This window comes from Microcaecilia unicolor, chromosome 6 (genome assembly GCF_901765095.1).
Source record: "Microcaecilia unicolor chromosome 6, aMicUni1.1, whole genome shotgun sequence".
NCBI lineage: Eukaryota > Metazoa > Chordata > Amphibia > Gymnophiona > Siphonopidae > Microcaecilia > Microcaecilia unicolor.
Window position 1 is genome coordinate 222,559,102 of NC_044036.1, and position 17,906 is coordinate 222,577,007.

Here is a 17,906-nt window from a genome sequence, read left to right on the forward strand (position 1 = left end):
ACCACTTTATTCTTTGACATATGATACATATCTAATATTTAAATTTAATAAAAGGTATTAATTGTGGCTTTTATTTTTATTTATTTTTTCTGTGTGTTATCAGACAATTATGGATTTAAGCTCCACCCCTGCCCCACCCCTAACCCCGCCCCCTTTAGCCTCCCCAAACAGTTGGACCACCGACCGCCTATGGGGATGGGACAACTTCCCTATGAGGGAAGGCTAAAGCGTGTAGGGCTCTTCAGCTTGGAGAAAAGATGGCTGAGGGGAGATATGATAGAGGACTATAAAATGATGAGTGGAGTGGAATGGGTACATGTGAATCACTTGTTTACTCCTTCCAAAAATATTAGGACTAGGGGGCATGCAATGAAGCTAGAAAGTAGTAGATTTAAAACGAATTGGAGAAACTTTTTCTTCACTCAATGTGTAATTAAACTCTAGAATTTGTTGCCAGAGAATGTAGTAAAAGCAGTTAGATTAGCTAGGTTTAAAAAAGTTTTGGATAGCTTCCTAAAGGAAGTCCATAGACCTTTATTAAAATGGTCTTGGGGAAAATCCACTGCTTATTTCTAGGATAAGCAGCATAAAATGCATTGTACTTTTTTGGCGATCTTGCCAGGCACTTGTGACTTGGATTGGCCACTGTTGGAAACAGGATAATGGGCTTAATGGACCTTCGGTCTGTCCCAGTATGGCAATACTTATGTACCTGTGTACTTATCGAGTATATTAATCACATGACCTGAATCTCTCACAAAGGATTTTACATTTGGCACAAAGGTTTTAAGAAAAAGTCCACAAATGTTGATAATGGTTCCAAAATTGAACCTCTACCCGAAACTATTGGACGTCCAGGTGGATTAGTCAAAGACTTCAGTATTTTCTGTAAGATATAAATGGTAGGTGTGATCGGAAACTTAACGGTGAAGAACTCTCTCTCTCCTTTCTAGTCCATAAAAACCCAAACCAACTCGCTGTGAAGTTATCTCTAGTGATTCATCAATTTCATCCTTTAATTGGAAAGTAGGGTCAGCATTCAATGGTAAATAATAAACTTTGCCCTCAAGTTGTCTATTACTTTCTGCTATATAGACCTGTCTGCTTAAAACCACAATGCCACCCCACTTGTTAGCAGTTTTGAACAAAGAATGAATAGGTAAATATTATTTTCTGGTGGTAACTGTAAAACCTTTGTTTATTTTGAGACTAGTGGTTAAGGATACCAGTCCATTGATCCAAAAATTCCTGATTCTGAGTCCCTTGGGAATCATCTTAGCTCTACAATAATTGATTAGACAAATAAAATGGGCATTGTTACAATGTCCTTTTTAAGACATATGATCTCAGTAAATTGGTCAACCAAACTATCCTCTGTGTTGGAAGAAATGGAATCATCCTGGGGAACAGGTATCTGTAGAAGACACTGAAGACATTCTTTGGAAAGGCTGAAAAGACATGGTCCAAACCATCCAAATACAAGAAACAAAACCCAAAGGTAAAGGTAAAAACCTCTATATAAAATCCAAACCAGAAAGCCAAAGAGTAGGGGTGGACCAAAAAATCAATGTTTGGTTCTGAATAAACTAAGTTGCAATACATTTGGATGAAGATTTTTTGGTCCACCCCTACTCTTTGGCTTTCTTGTTTGTATGATGTCAGATGTTTTGTGCTTATATTATGGATGTGACGTATTGTGAACCACCCAGAATGTAAGATAGTGCAGTATATAAATTGTGATATAAACAAATAAAAATAAAATGTCATATCACGTAGAGCAAAAAGCAATTTGAGTCTGGTAGAAACAGCAGTAGAAAATACAGTATAGTCGGGCAGATAAATGGGAATCTGTTTTAACCTCTCACAATGGAATAAGACCTTTCAATATGGTCCTGGGGAACTGAGTTCGATTCCCACTTCAGGCACAGGCAGCTCCTTGTAACTCTGGGCAAGTCACTTAACCCTCCATTGCCCCATGTAAGCCGCATTGAGCCTGCCATGAGTGGGAAAGCGCAGGGTACAAATGTAACCAAAAAAAAAAAATTGTTTAAAATTTCAGTGGTGATCCCGCTAGTGGAAAATGGGTAGAAAATATTCCACCAGTGGTACTATACCCCTAAAAAACTACTGCAGATGTTCGACACAGATCAGTCCAGTGCTGGCGGAATTGTGTGGCTACAGGTACCTTCTATCACATATAGTGAAGGTACAGACTTTTTGGGACACTTTGCATAAACAACTTCTTGTTTTCATTCATACTACTCTATCTCTAAAAGCAGAAAGTTGACTACTGAATTTAAAACAGTTGGAGTAAAAAAAAGACATTCACAGGTTCTTGGATCCATATATATACTGCGACCTGGATTATTTCGGCAAAATTTTGGAAACAAGCTTCTATTCCGCCGATGGAAAGTGTTTTACAAAAAAGGGATTATTGCTGTTTGAAGTCACAATTAACAGATTTGAAGTATGGATGCCTTCTTCAATATCAGAAAACTTGGGACATTTACAAGACTTGGCGTGACAGAACTGCAACATTATTATAGTTTTTGATACACCTATTAGAGAGCTCTTGGTCACATGGCATACAGCTGGTTGGATTCTTGGAAGGGGGGAGTTGGGGGTTTGATTAGATTTTTAACTATGGAATATTACTGACTAGTAAATAGGGCCCATTTCTGAGAGAAATGAAACGGGCGCTAGCAAGGTTTTCCTCGGAGTGTGTATGTTTGAGAGAGTGTGTGTGATAGTGACTGTGTGAGAGAGAGAGAGTGAATGTGTGAGTGTGACAGAGAGTGAGTCTGGGCGCGAGTGTGTGAGAGAGTGTGTGTGTGTGAGAGAGACTGTGTTTCACACATACGTACACACTGTGTGTGTGAGAGAGAGAGACAGTGAGTGTGAGAGAGTGTGTGTGTGTGACAGAGATACCTTCCTCTCCCTCTGTGGTGTCAGCAGCCCCTGCTGTGGTGTGAAGAGCAAATATGGTTTGCAGGGCAGTTGGGAAAGCAAAAGTGAAATGTGGTCAGCCTGTAAATCCCAGCATGGTAAAAGCGCAAGTTTTGAACCTGGTGACTCTGCAGCTGTTGATGCCTGTGGAAGGGGCTACTTTGGCATTCATCTTTCTTAGAGGGGGTGGAGTTGCATCGTTTTTGTGCTGTACTGTGTAGATCAGGTGTTGTAGCGTCAAGGCTCTTTGGATCAGTAAAGCCTTGCAGCCTCGGTTAGCTTCCTGGTGTAGCCACTTTGATATTGCTTTACACAGTATTTCGTGCAGTGGCTGTGCTGTGGCAGCACTCCCAGCAGTTTCCCGTTCCGTTTGTATGCGGCGAGGGGGGGGGACCGTGACAGCGGGGTGCCTGGCAGTTGAGAAGCGATCTGTCGATCACGTTTCCTGGAGTGCTCCACCCTCGCCGTCATGACGCGATGGCGGACCAGCTCCGTGAATCGCGTTGCCTGCTTTCCTGGATGGCTCGGGCCTCGTGTCAGTGCTCTGCCATCGTCGATCGCGTTTGCTCGTTTGCTGGAGTGCTCCGGCCTCGTCGATCGCGTTTCCTGGTATGCTGGAGTGCTCCGCCCTTGTCGTCATCACGTTGTGACGCGAGGGCGGGGCACACAGTAATGGGCAAAAAGTGGTCTCAACGCCTCAACTTCCGGTTGGAAGCTTCATTTAGAACATTGGGGTTGCGAATTATGTCCGGAAGGGGCGCGGCCGAGGGCGGGTCTATGAGTGACAGTGAGTGGTGCATGAGTGAGAGTGAGTGTTGCTGACAGCCTAGCCTTCAGTGTTTCCCTCCCACAGAGTGAGCTTCAGAATGTTGTAGGTGAGATTTATATAGATGGTCTCTGCTGCTGTTTGTTTTTGATGTTTGGTACAAGTGTTTGTGTTTTGGCTGTTTTGAAAACAATAAAATTATACATTAAAAAAGCCTAGCAAATCAGTGCTGATAATTGGATAACAACAAGCAATTATAGGGACTAGCTGGCATTAATTAGGATTTAAGCGCCTAGATCACTATGCGTATCGTATAAAGTGATGCACATAAATTAGACAGCGTGGATCTCAAAAGAAGTATGGCCATGGGAGGGACATGGGCAGTGGTGTGCTGGTAAATGATAACAACAGGCTCTCTCCCCGGTCCACCTCTGCGCCCCCCCCCCCCAGTCCACCTCTGCACCCCCCGTCCAACTTTGCCCCCCCCTCCAAATTGCAGAGCTGGCTATAGCTGGGGGGGGGGGGGGGGGGAGTCTGGGGGGGAGGGGGGCGGCAGCAATGAATTAATCTCTCTAGGGGAAAAAAATGTAAATGCTCCCAGGTTCCAATCTAATTCATGTTTAATGCGGGATAAAATGCCATAAATAAGTAAATAAATATAAACTTTTAATGTTGAGAACCTGATTCTCATAACATGATGTCTGTTTTAGAAGCCCTTTACCAGGAAAAAAATAATCTCTGCACTATACCCAAAATGACACAAACCAAATTAGCATATAGACCAGGAATAAAGAGAACAGTCTTGCCAACTCTGAAAAAATGTGTCACCAAAATCTCAGAACCTAACAAATAGATCCCTCACTATTCAGACACTTAGCCTTGCAGTCATACATGCAGAACAGAGATAGGCCCTATTCAAATTCTTCAAAAATTAACCTGAAATCCTAAGAAGTTAGACTCTGCATGCAGCACAATACCAGAAAAACAGAAACATGTTGCTATACATTGCAAAATAAGACAGCAGATGTAAATTCTCAAAGCGGACATATTCCAAACACTAAAATGAAAATAAAATAATTTTTTTCTACCTTTGTTGTCTGGTGACTGTTTTTCTGATCATGCTGGCCCAGTAACTGATTCTGATGCTCTCTATCTGTTCCCTTGACTCCGTTTCTAGGGTTTCCTTTCCATTTATTTCTTTCCTCCTCCTTTCTTCTTCATTTCTCTTCTCTCCCCTGCCCCCCTCCATCCATCCATCCATACCCAGCAGCAATTCTCTTCTCTCCCCTGATCCCCTCCCTCCATCCATACCCAGCAGCAATTCTCTTCTCTCCCCTACCCCCTTTATGCATCCATACCCAGCAGTTCTCTTCTTTCCCCTGCCCCTCTGCATCCATCCATACCCAGCAGCAATTCTCTTCTCTCCCCTACCCCCTCTATCCATCCATACCCAGCAGTTCTCTTCTTTCCCCTGCCCTCCTGCATCCATCCATACCCAGCAGCAATTCTCTTCTCTCCCCTGAACCCCTCCATCCATCCCCAGCAAGTCTCCTCTCTCCCCTGCCCTCCCGCTCCCAAACATGTCCAGTACATAACTACGTAAGTAATGCCACACAGGGAAAAGACCAAGGGTCCATCGAGCCCAGCATCCTGTCCACGACAGTGGCCAATCCAGGCTAAGGGCACCTGGCAAGCTTCCCAAACGTACAAACATTCTATACATGTTATTACTGGAATTGTGGATTTTTCCCAAGTCCATTTAGTAGCGGTTTATGGACGTGGCCTTTAGGAAACCGTCTAACCCCTTTTTAAACTCTGCCAAGCTAACCGCCTTCACCACGTTCTCCAGCAAATACAAACAAGGGCATTTTGAACGCCTGCAAAAGTTTGACATATACTATTCTTAACCTCTCCAAAGTAAATATGTTACATTTTATTTTTAAATGTTGAAATGTAAACCTTCTTAACTTACAATTTTTATATATCAGCATACATTGTAAAGTTTGCTCCGAGCATTATTCATTTTGTAGCAGGCCTATATCATATTAGTTTGTAATAGATCTGACAAGAATATGCAATTATTCTTGCCACAGTGAGCAATTTGAACATGAGTTATAGGTGCTAAAAGACAGCAAGGATAAAGAAACAAGTGGTTATGATTAACCTCCAAAGAGAAAGTTCACCAGCCTAAACACCTTGCTGGATATGTTGTACGGGTCATTTAAGTCTTTATCAGTTGTGATTTACTATCTTTCTATTCTACTCACCAACACAAATTTATATAAACTCTGCAGAAAATGTAAACGATGGAGCAATCAAGTTAAACACGTCATTCTTTTCAGATCAAAAAGCATTCCAACTTAAAACTTTATGGAGCCCAGTTCATATACCCAAGAGTGTCAGATTTTCGGCAGACGCCCCTCCTCCCCCGATTTCTAGCTGAATTTTTGAATCTCAAATTTCATTTTGATCTGAAAAAGACGTGTCAACCCTTCTTCCCCCATGACCTCCTGCACAAAGTCAAGCGAGAGAGGAAGAGATGACAGACTATCTATCTGGGGGTGGTTATCAGTATGTACTGTGGTCCACACGACGGACTTGTACGCCTGGAGGAAAAGAAAAGGATGGGTCAGACAGCATGCAGTGCAACAGCAGCCTGGCTAATAGCACACCAACCTATCGATCAGGATTTTGCGGTCTCCCATCCATGGAATGAGGTGTTTTCCCTGCTCGTGGAACAGAGCTTTCTCGTCATCGCGGAACACTTTACAGGCATAGCCGAACACCAAAAGCTCCGCTTTCCTGCCGCCAGCCTCTTCCGTCGAGGCTGGGCTCTTGCGTGTCCCCTTCCCGCTCTTCCGCGACCCTCCGTACATGTTGGGCAGCGTCAATAACGGTTCTTCTGGCTCTCCTTCCCAAAGTGATTGTTCTTCGCCCCCACCCTCCCCTCCATCTTTTTCTAGTACCTCCGTCGAAGCGCCGCGTTATTTAAAGCCCTGCTGCCCGTCTCCAGCCTTCCTTGGTTGCTTCATGATGATGAGTTCGTTCCCTCAGTCCCACCGCGGAAAAAGGAAATGACATCAGAAGGCGGGACTAAGGGAACGAACTCATCATGAAGCAACCAAGGAAGGCTGGAGACGGGCAGCAGGGCTTTAAATAACGCGGCGCTTCGACAGAGGTACTAGAAACAGACGGATGGGAGCGGGAGGGGAGGTAAACATGGCCCCTCCTGCCATGCTTACCTCCTGCAATGGAGCCGGCTCGCCCCAGAGAACAACCGGCTCGCAAGAGCTGTCAAAATTTAACAAGCGGCTCTTGCGAGCCGGTGCGAGCCGGCTCCAGCACACCACTGGACATGGGCAGGTTGAGGCATTCCAAAAATTTACACACACTCATACAAAATATGCCCAATCCGCACCTAAATAAGGCATGTGCATTTACACCAGGTTTTAGTTTGCGTAAATGCCTGCGCCTAAACTATATTCTTGGGATGGCCGCTACGCATATTCTACAAGCTGCACCTAACATAAAGCGAGGTTTATAGAACAGCGCTAAGTGCGGGTTTTTTTGGCGCCATATATTGAATCTAACCCAATATGTCTAATTTGGAGTTGATAATGAGCTCATGAACAACCACTGTTGTAGACTGAAGATATGTATAGTTGGAGGGGGCAAGGGAAAGAGGGGTGAGGACTGGGGGAGGAAGAGATATAAAATCAGGGAGGAAGGAAATAGGTGTGATGGGAGAATTAAGAAGATAACGTAGCTGAGGTTTGAGGGCACTGGATAAAAACAAGCAGGCTGGTAATCGCAGTAGATTGGAATAGGAACAGCCAGGAAGCCCAGCATACATGACAAGAAAATGGAAGGTAACTGGAAAATTGTATCCAAAGCCTTTAACTGGAGAGAATAGTGAGAAAGTTGACCAAAAGCAGAAAACCTTCTGAAACATACTGAAATCACTGTCACCCCATAGTTTCTTGAATTCTGTTAGGTTTTACCTCTATTAACTCCTTTAGAAAGCTGTTCCATTATCCACCATCTTTTTTGTGAATAAATATTAGAGCTGTACTGAATAGCATATTTTACTATTTGGCCGAATATGAATAATGGGCATTGAGCTTCAACACGCCAAAAAAATAGAAGGATTTAGCACAATAGAGCTCCAGATTATTTGTATTTGAATTTAAATCACTATATAGCCAAATATGAATAATGTATTTGGGACCGAATCAAACACTCGGTACAGCAGAGCTGCCAAGGGCTCCTAATTTTTGAGAGGGAAGATTTTAGTACATGCCCCAGCCATGCCCAATTCTGCCTTGATTCCACCCACTCTGCATGGCTCCGCCCCCTGGCACACCTCAATCCCACAGCCATTTCAGAAAATATTTTAATAGCCTAATACCCCTTTCAATTAGCTTTCAGAGGCCAAAACCTCAGAACAGTAGAATGCTGTTATAGTATCCTCTACTGACCTGAGGAAGGAAGTGTTGGTCTCTGAAGGCTAATCAAAAATGTTTTAAAATCAGTGAAGGTATCACCTTATTTTCTATTTTGTGTTTTATTTGCATTTATTAATCTTTATTAGCATAGCTACCACACTACTTTATCCTAAATTAAAAATAAAATTATTTCCTGTACCTATGTTGTCTGGCCATTTACTTTTTCTAATTGTGTTGGTCCCAGTCTCTTGATCCTGCTTTCCTTCATCTTCTCTTAACTCTCTTGCCAGGGTTTCCTGTCCATTTGTAAATTTTCTCTCCTTTTTCTTTGTTTTCTTCAATTTATTTTTCTGCCTCTCTCTCTCTGTCCAGATTTAATTCATTCTTACTGTCCATTCTTTAATTTCCCTCTTTTTACTTCATCTATGTATAGCTTTTCATCTTTTCCTCACTTTTGTTCTCCCCATGCCCCTTCTCCAGTCTTTCACTATCCTCTCCCCACTTTCCATCCAGCATCTGCCCTCTTCCCATCCTTCCAGTGTCTCCCCCTCTTTCTCTCTCCATCCTTCCATCCAGAATCTCCTCTTTCTCCCCCTATCCTTCAATCCAGCACCTTCCCTCTTTCTCTCCTACCCTTCCATCCAGTGTCATCCCTCTTTCTCTCCCCATCCTTCCACCCACTACCCTCTCCCAATCCTTCCATCCATTGTCTCCCTCTATCTCCCCTTCCTTCTACCAAGTTCTCTCTCTACTTTTCCATTCAACATGTCCTCTCTCTCCTCCCCTCCTTCCAGTGTCTTTCCTCTTTCTCTCCCTACCCTTCCATCCAGTGTCTTCCCGCTTTCTGCCCCCTCCTTCCAGCATTTTCCCTCTCTCATCCACCATTTCTCCATCTGACCACCTAGGGCAGTGGCGTAGCTAGGGTAGTTGACACCCGGGGCCGGTCATTTTTTAACACCCCCCTCCAAAATCTAGTACTAGGCATACCGAGAATACAAAACACTCAGGATCTCTAGAACAATTTTACCATACCATAAGCAGTAATTTCTACGAGTCACATAAGGAAAAGTAAAGCATCTTAAACACTACAGTGAGCACTAGAACATCAATTCACCTATTGTAAAACGTAACCAGACAGAATAGTACAAATCGTCGATCCTGCACAGTCAATGCCAACTGAAAGCCGTGTCTTTTCCACAAACACAGATAAACCCTAAACCGCTATAGAATAAGTAATCAAACTTTCTATTTAGACAAAAATTAAACTGAAACCCCAAGAGGCCAGACTGAGCATACAATGCAACACCACAGAAACAGAAAATAAAATAATACCATTTTATTGAACTAATACATTTAGCTTTCAGAGGCCAAAACCTCCTTCCTCAGATCAGTATAATGCGTTTACAATATTCTATCCTGACCTGAGGAAGGGGGTTTTGTTCTCCGAAAGTTCGTCAAAATATATTAAAATTAGTCCAATAAAGATTACCTTATTTACATGTTCTATTTATAAACATTTATTAACACAGCTACAATACTATATCCTAAAGCAAAATAATGAAAATATATATTTACATTTATTGTCTCTGGTTTCTGCTTTCCTCATCTTCTTTTCACTGTCTTCCTTCCATCCAGCATCTGCCTTCTCTCTCTCTCCCTGCCATCCAGTGTCTGCCCTCTCTCTCCTGTCCCCTCCATCCAATGTCTGCCCTCTCTCCCTGCCCCTTCCATCTAGGATCTGCCCTCTCTCCAAGTGCATCTCCTTCCTTTGTCTTTCCTTCCCTCCATCCTTGTCCAACATTTCTCCTCTCTTCCATCCATGTGCATTTCCTTCCTGACTTTCCTTCCCTCCATCCATCCATGTCCAACAACTCTCCATTCTCCCCTGCACTCTCCTCCATCCACCCATATCAAGCAAATTTCCTCTCTCCCCTGCCCCCATTCATCCATCCATATCCAGCAATTCTCCATCTATGTCCAGGAACTCTCCGTTCTCCCCTGCCGTCTCCTCCATCCACCCATATCCTAAAAATTTCCTCTCTCCCCTGCCCCCATTCATTCATCCATGTCCAGCAATTCTCCTCTCCTCTGCCCTCTCCTCCATCCATCCATATCCAGCAAATTTCCTCTCTCCCCTGCCCCCTCCATCCATCCACGTTCAGCAATTCTCCTCTCTCCCCTGCCCTCCCCTCCAGCGATCTCTTCTCTTCCCATGCCCTCCCCTTCTCTCCATGTCCAACAATCTGTTCTCTCCCCCTGCCCTTCCCTCCGATCCATGTCCAGTGATTCTCCCTGCCCTCCCTCAGCTCCCCGACGGCCCTCCTCTCCGTTGCTTCCTGCCCTCCCCTCCATCCATCCACCCATGTCCAGGAGCCTAAGAAATAAGATGGGAGAGTTAGAATATATTGCACTAAATGAAAAATTAGATATAATAGGCATTTCTGAGACCTGGTGGAGGATAACCAGTGAGACACTGTCATACCGGGGTACAAATTATATCGTAGTGATAGGGTGGATCAAATTGGTGGAGGGGTAGCATTGTATATTAATGAGAACCTTGAATCAAATAGATTGAAAATTCTGCAGGAAACAAAACACTTGTTGGAATCACTATGGATTGAAATTCCATGTGTAAAGGGGAAAAGGATAGTAATAGGAGTGTACTACTGTCAGCCTGGCCAGGATGAACAGACGGATGCAGAAATGTTAAAGGAAATTAGGGACGCAAACAAACTGGGCAACACAATAATAATGGGTGATTTCAATTACCCCGATATTGACTGGGTAAATGTAACATTGGGGCATGGTAGGGAGGTAAAATTCCTTGATGAAATCAAGGACTGCTTTATGGAGCAGCTTGTACAGGAGCCGACAAGAGAAGGAAAAATTCTAGACCTAGTCCTTAGTGGAGTGCATGATCTGTTGTGGGAGGGAATGGTGCTGGGGCCGCTTGATAACAGTGATCATAATGTGATCGGATTTGATATTAGCTTTGAAGTAAGTATACATAGGAAATCAAATACGTTAGCGTTTAACTTTAAAAAAGGAGACTACGATAAAATGAGAAGAACGGTGAAAACAAAAACTTACAGGAGCGACTGCGAGGGTCAAAAATTTACATCACGCGTGGATGCTGTTCAAAAACACCATCCTGGAAGCCCAGGCTAAATATATTCCGCTTATTAAAAAAGGAGGAAGGAAGACCAAACGACAGCCGGCATGGTTAAAAAGTGAGGTGAAGGAAGCTATTACAGCTAAAAGAAAATCCTTCACAAAATAGAAGAAGGAACCGACTGAAAATAATAAGATACAGCATAAGGAATGTCAAGTCAAATGCAAAGCGCTGATAAGGAAGGTTAAGAGGGACTTCGAAAAAAAGATTGTGTTGGAGGCAAAAAAACATAGTAAATTTTTTTTTAGGTATATTAAAAGCAGGAAGCCGGCAAAAGAATCGGTTGGACTGCTAGATGATCGAAGAGTAAAAGGGGCGATCAGGGAAGACAAAGCCATAGCGGAGAGATTAAATGAATTCTTTGCTTCGGTCTTCACTGAGATTTGGGTGGCATACCAATGCCGGAAATGGTATTCAAAGCTGATGAGTCAGAGAAACTTAATGAATTCTCTGTAAACCTGGAGGATGTAATGGAGCAGTTCTACAAACTGAAGAGTAGCAAATCTCCTGGACCGGATGGTATTCATCCCAGAGTACTGATAAAACTGAAAAATGAACTTGTGGAGTTGTTAGAAATATGTAATTTATCCTTAAAATCAAGCGTGGTACCGGAAGATTGGAGGGTGGCCAATGTAACGCCGATTTTTTAAAAATGTTCCAGAGGCGATCCGGGAAATTATAGACCGGTGAGTCTGACGTCAGTGCCGGGCAATATGATAGAGACTATTATAAAGAACAAAATTACAGAGCATATTCAAAAGCATGGATTAATGACACGGGGCTCATTTTCAAAGCACTTAGACTTACAAAGTTCCATAGGTTACTATGGAACTTTGTAAGTCTAAGTACTTTGAAAATATGCCTCAAAGTCAACATGGATTTAATGAAAGGAAATCTTGCCTCACCAATCTACTACATTTCTTTGAAGGGGTGAACAAACATGTGGATAAAGGTGAGCCAGTTGATATTGTGTATCTGGATTTTCAGAAGGCGTTTGACAAAGTATATCATAAAAGACTCCAGAGGAAATTGGAGAGTCATGGGATAGGAGGTAGTGTTCCATTGTGGATTAAAAACTGGTTAAAATATAGAAAACAGAGAGTAGGGTTAAAAGGTCAGTATTCTCTATGGAGAAGGGTAGTAAGTGGGGTTCCCCAGGGGTCTGGGCTGCTTTTTAACATATTTATAAATGACCTAGAGATGGGAGTAACTAGTGACGTAATTAAATTTGCTTATGACACAAACTTATTCAAAGTCGTTAAATCACGGGAGGATTGTGAAAAATTACAAGACGACCTTACGAGACTGAGCACATAAATGGCAGATGACGTTTAATGTGAGCAAGTGCAAAGCGATGCATGTGGAAAAAAGGAATCCGAAATATAGCTACGTCATGCAAGGTTCTACGTTAGGAGTCACAAACCAAGAAAGGGATCTAGGTGTCGTCGTTGATGATACGTTGAAAACTTCTGCTTGGTGTGCTGCTGCGTTTAAGAAAGCAAATAGAATGTTAGGTATTATTAGGAAAGGAATGGAAAACAAAAATGAGGATGCTATAATGCCTTTGTATCGCACCATGGTGCGACTGCACCTTGAATATTGTGTTCAGTTCTGGGCGCCGTATCTCAAAAAAGATATAGTGGAATTAGAAAAGGTGCAGAGAAGGGCGACGAAAATGATAAAGGGGATGGGACAACTTCCCTATGAGGAAAGGCTAAAGCAGCTAGGGCTCTTCAGCTTGGAGAAAAGGCGACTGGGGGGAGATATGATAGAGGTCTATAAAATAATGAGTGGAGTGGAATGGGTAGATGTGAAGGATCTGTTTACGCTTTCCAAAAAATACTAGGCCTAGGGGGCATGAGATGAAACTACAATGTAGTAAATTTAAAACAAATCGGAGAAAACCTCTCTTCACTCAACATGTAATTAAACTCTGGAATTTGTTGCCAGAAAATGTGTAAAGGCGGTTAGCTTAGCGGAGTTTAAAAAAAGGTTTGGATAGCTTCCTAAAGAAAAAGTCCATAGACCATTATAAAATGGACTTTGGGAAAATCCACTGTTTCTGGGATAGGCAGTATAGAATGTTTTGTGCTTTTTTGGGATCTTGCCAGGTATTTGTGACCTGGATTGGCCACTGGTAGAAACAGGATGCTGGGCTTAATGGACCTTTGGTCTTTCCCAGTATGGCAATACTTATGTACTTATGTAATATGAATATTAAGATCGACTTAAGATTGACTACAGATTGTAATACACAAAATGTGGTTTATGCAATACGTTGTCCGTGCCAGTTATGGTATATTGGGGAAACAACGCGGAAGGTTAAGATGCGCATTGCACAACACCTGAGCAATATTCGTTTGAAAAAAACTGAGACCCCTTTAGTTAACCACTGGTTACAATTGGATCACTCGGTAGATGCTCTGCAGTTTGTTGTCATCAATAGTTTACAAGGGAATTATGGGAATGCTGAATCCGAGTTGATTCGGAGAGAACAGCGGTTTATCTTTAATTAGAGAACTGTGCAACCTTCAGGGCTAAATAAGGAGGTAGATTGGGCTTTATTGATGTTAGTATAAAACCAAGTACTGCATAAAGTTGGAATATTCAAGTTATCGTGATGTCATCACGTTTTCTGCTGGGATTCCGCATGATGTGCTCAGTGCTTCAATGTGGCTGGTAGGATTTTTAAAAAACAATGTATGCTTTGTTTGAGATGTTTTGGTGAATATGTTGTTTATGTTCTTTGTTATATTATTTATAAAGGATCTCCTGAGGAAGTAAATATGAAACATGGCCTGTGTTGAGATCTATGAATGATATATCTAAGTAGTACGGATACCAGAAGTGGAACTCCGTTGGATATAAATGTAAAGACTGAGTTTATCAGCTGCATTTACCTAATGTGAACTCACCCTTCAGGTGATCTCTAGAAGTTTGATCAAAGGAATTAACAGCGAATGGACAGAACTTCAACGTGGATATAAGTTCTATGTGATGATATGTTAACTATCTGGACATTGACTTGAGCTGTTTGAGCTATGAACAAATGTAACTGGGAATCTCTTGATTTATCGAGTGCACTCGTGAATGAGTTTTGTGGAGTTTTCACTTGAAATGGTACCCTAATATGGTGTGTATTAATAAAGGAAGTATGTATACCATGTACTATGTGTAGTGTATGCATGTATTATATGTTGTGTTATTAAAAGAACTGTAAGGTCATGTAGAGTATAATATAAATCATTAAGTGACCAGTAATAAGTTAAGGGTAACCCGTTTATTAATTTGTATGTAATATGAATGAGATAAATTTGTTATATATGCAAATCTATCTCATGCAATGCTCATTTTGAGTATTCTGAAAACCTGACTGGCTAAGTGTGTTCTGAGAATTGGGTTGAGAACCCCTGACCTTTGCACCTGTATTTTCCTTTGGTTCTGCGTACCAACCTGTCGCACTATTTCACTACTTTAAAATCAGTAGATGTAATCACACTTTTATCTCCTTCTTGTATGGTAGATACGGTAAGATACCAATATTTTAACCTAAATCATGTAACTGCTCTCCTGGACTTTTATATCCCACATTGTACAACTGCTCCCTTGAACTTCTGCACTCCAAATACACCAACTCTGCACTTTTTGCACTGAAACTTAGCTGCAAAACATTTGATAATTTAAGCAGTTTAGAGCACTTCTTATTCTACTCCTTCAGGGAAACTCTACTTTGTAGCACATCTTAATGCCATCTATAATCTATAAAAATATAATCCTTTTCCAATTTTTCAGTGATTTCACTTATGAAAATATAAAATCAATCCTTCTGTCCTTACAGTGAACTCAATTTACACTATACTGTTCAATACTAAACCACTTTCCAATCCAGGCCACCACACATTGGAGTCCACTCCCAGGATGCTCTATTTATAAGCTTCCTATTGGGACAGGATCAAAATATTTACTCAAATCCATTTGCAGAAAAATACTGAATACTTCCTTAAAAGATGTGAATAAATTCTCACCTGGATGGTGACATTATTTTTATTTTCTTTTGTAGAATATATACATGATCTAGAAGTTTCAAGCTCGTAGCATTCTCCTTTTGGAGTTCAGACTTGAGTTGCATTCTTTGCTGATTTGAGAGCTCTCTTTTTACCTCTGTAGCATTAGAAGAATAAAGACTTGTCTCTGGTACCCGATCATCAGTATTTTCTTTCATATTAGTATCTAAAATATCTTCTAAAGAAGTTTTCAAAGTTGTCAAAACTGCATTAAATGAATCATTGGCTGGTACTTGTTTGCTGTAAGCTTGCAGAAGGAATAATACATTTTGATATTTTTCAAGCTGAATCTCCATATCTTTTATTCTTTGTTTCAATTCATCAGGGTTATCTAGTACATTCTTTGCATTTTGTCCATCTAACTCCTTCACACAATGTACATTATTACAGTTACCAAACTGTGTATCAATTCCAGATCCTATGAAAAGAAGGAAAGTTAATCAGTATTTCTTGCATTATTTATATATATTAAAAAATTAACAATGAATAATGTGAGTATCACATACATCCTTCAATGTCAATGATAAGCAATATGTTAAGTTCCACTGAGGAAAGCATAAAATTGCATTGTGTTCGGTCTTCTTGAGGTCTCTCTCTGACAGCCAATGGAAGAAAAGCCTTTACAGTATAACTTTAAAGGGGAACAATGTTCAGAAAATCTATGGGTACTACACATCTACATACAGGATGAGTACAAAATACCCATGGACTTTGCTTGTGCTTTTTCTGTGTGCAAACATTTGTGGGAAAACAACACTGGTAGATCTGAAAATTGTTTCCTTATACATCCTCCTGTCCCCAAAAACCACTCCTTAATGTGATTAAAAGTACTCTTAGTGGGAAGCCTGTGACTACTTTCAGACAGACAGTGGAGAAAATTTTCTAAATGGTTTTGAAAACCGCCTACTAAAAATGTATAAGAAATAAAAGAGAATGACCAAGTTCATAATGTGCTATGAGGATTATAAGCAGGCCTCTCAACCATTAATCTTCCTCTGGGTGAGTGAGCATTCAAAACCTGCCTCATATGTTGAGGATCACAGAACCCCTTTTTCAAAAAGGACTCTAGTCCTTCACATGAGACTAACCAAAAAACTGAGTTACTTACCTGTAGCAGGTGGGTGACATCATCCACGGAGCTAGGTGTGGACACTGCCATAGTGAACTGTCACTTTAAAAATTTGAGGCCTTCCTGCCCGAGACCAGCAGTACAGTACTAAAGCTAAAAAAAACTCCAAGGGAAGGCAGGAGGGATGTGAGAATATATGCCTGCTGTCCTCTGAGAACACCTGCTACATGTAAGTAACTTTATTTATTTATTTAGATTTTGCTCACACCTTTTTCAGAAGTAGCTCAAGGTGAGGTACATTCAGGTACACTGGATATTTCTCTGTCCCAGGAGGGCTCACCATCTAAGTTTGTACTTGAGGCAATGGAGGGTTAAAGTGACTTGCCTAAGATCACAAGGAGCAGCAGTGGGATTTGAACCGGCCACCTCGCGATTGTAAGACAGTTGCTCTAACCACTAGGCCACTCCTCCACTTAGTTTTCTCAGAGGACAAGCAGGCATAATATTTTCACATGTGGGACTCACTAGTTCCGAGGCTCACAATATAACTGAATTTTGGCAACTAAGTAAAAAGTGAGCCTGATTGGGGGGGGGGGGGGGGGGGGGGAGGGGAAGTTCAGAGGGCGGAGTTAATGTTTAAGTAGTAAAAAGATTCTGCAGGACTGCTCATTTAAACTGGCTATCCAACCTAGTGCTCCAGAAAGTAATGAGCAGTTAAGGTGTAGACAGAAGACCATGTAGCCACCTTGCAAATTTCTTCAACAGAGGCAGAGCTGAAAATGAGCTACTTCATGCTACAAACAGCAAAACTGCCTGCAGCCAAGACAAATCAGATTTTTTTTTTTTACAAGTAGTTATGGAGGATGTGTGTGTATAGGGAGTGGCTGGCGGGGCTCCATGAGGCCTATGCCAACAGCCAGAGAAGAACCAACCCACAGACAAAGCTACCTGACCACAAGGGCTAAATACTCCAAGCTCAACTAAGAAGTATCCCACAGACCAGCCCTAGGATTCAACTAAGAAAACACCTACCGTGGCTGTGTCTGTGGGGGTCAGGCCTCCACAAAATAATAAAGCCTCAGCACCAGTCCAACCTACACCATCTGCTGGAGGTAGAGAAATACTGATCACCACCAGGCTGCACCTACTGTTAATACAAGTGATGTCACTGGAAATTGTCTGTTTTTTCTCTACCTCCATCTGTTGGTTCGGGGATAATCTCACTGGTATGGACTGGCCTAGCTTATTGTGTTAAATATTTCCTTCCCTTTCTTCCCCTCATTTATATGCAGTTATATTTATTCAACTTTAACATAAACATATTAAGAAGTTAAAAAACTGATAATGTTGTAAAAATAACACAGCTTTGGATCAGCACCTAAAACTGAAGATTATACATTACTCTTTTCACTCTTCCTAGCTAGTCTAGTCTGTACAATTACCT

At 41.7% G+C, this 17,906-nt stretch overlaps 1 protein-coding gene across 4 annotated transcripts in view; it reads right to left on the reverse strand.

The window, feature by feature from the left end:
• The window catches only part of LOC115472220 (CDK5 regulatory subunit-associated protein 2-like), a 513,663-nt gene that overhangs the window by 425,180 nt on the left and 70,577 nt on the right, over positions 1–17,906 (reverse strand). For all 4 annotated transcript variants that reach the window (XM_030206414.1, XM_030206412.1, XM_030206413.1 and 1 more), the window contains exon 2: positions 15,355–15,811. In XM_030206414.1, the coding sequence (XP_030062274.1) occupies positions 15,355–15,811 (457 nt within the window). The remainder of the gene's footprint in view (positions 1–15,354; positions 15,812–17,906) is intronic.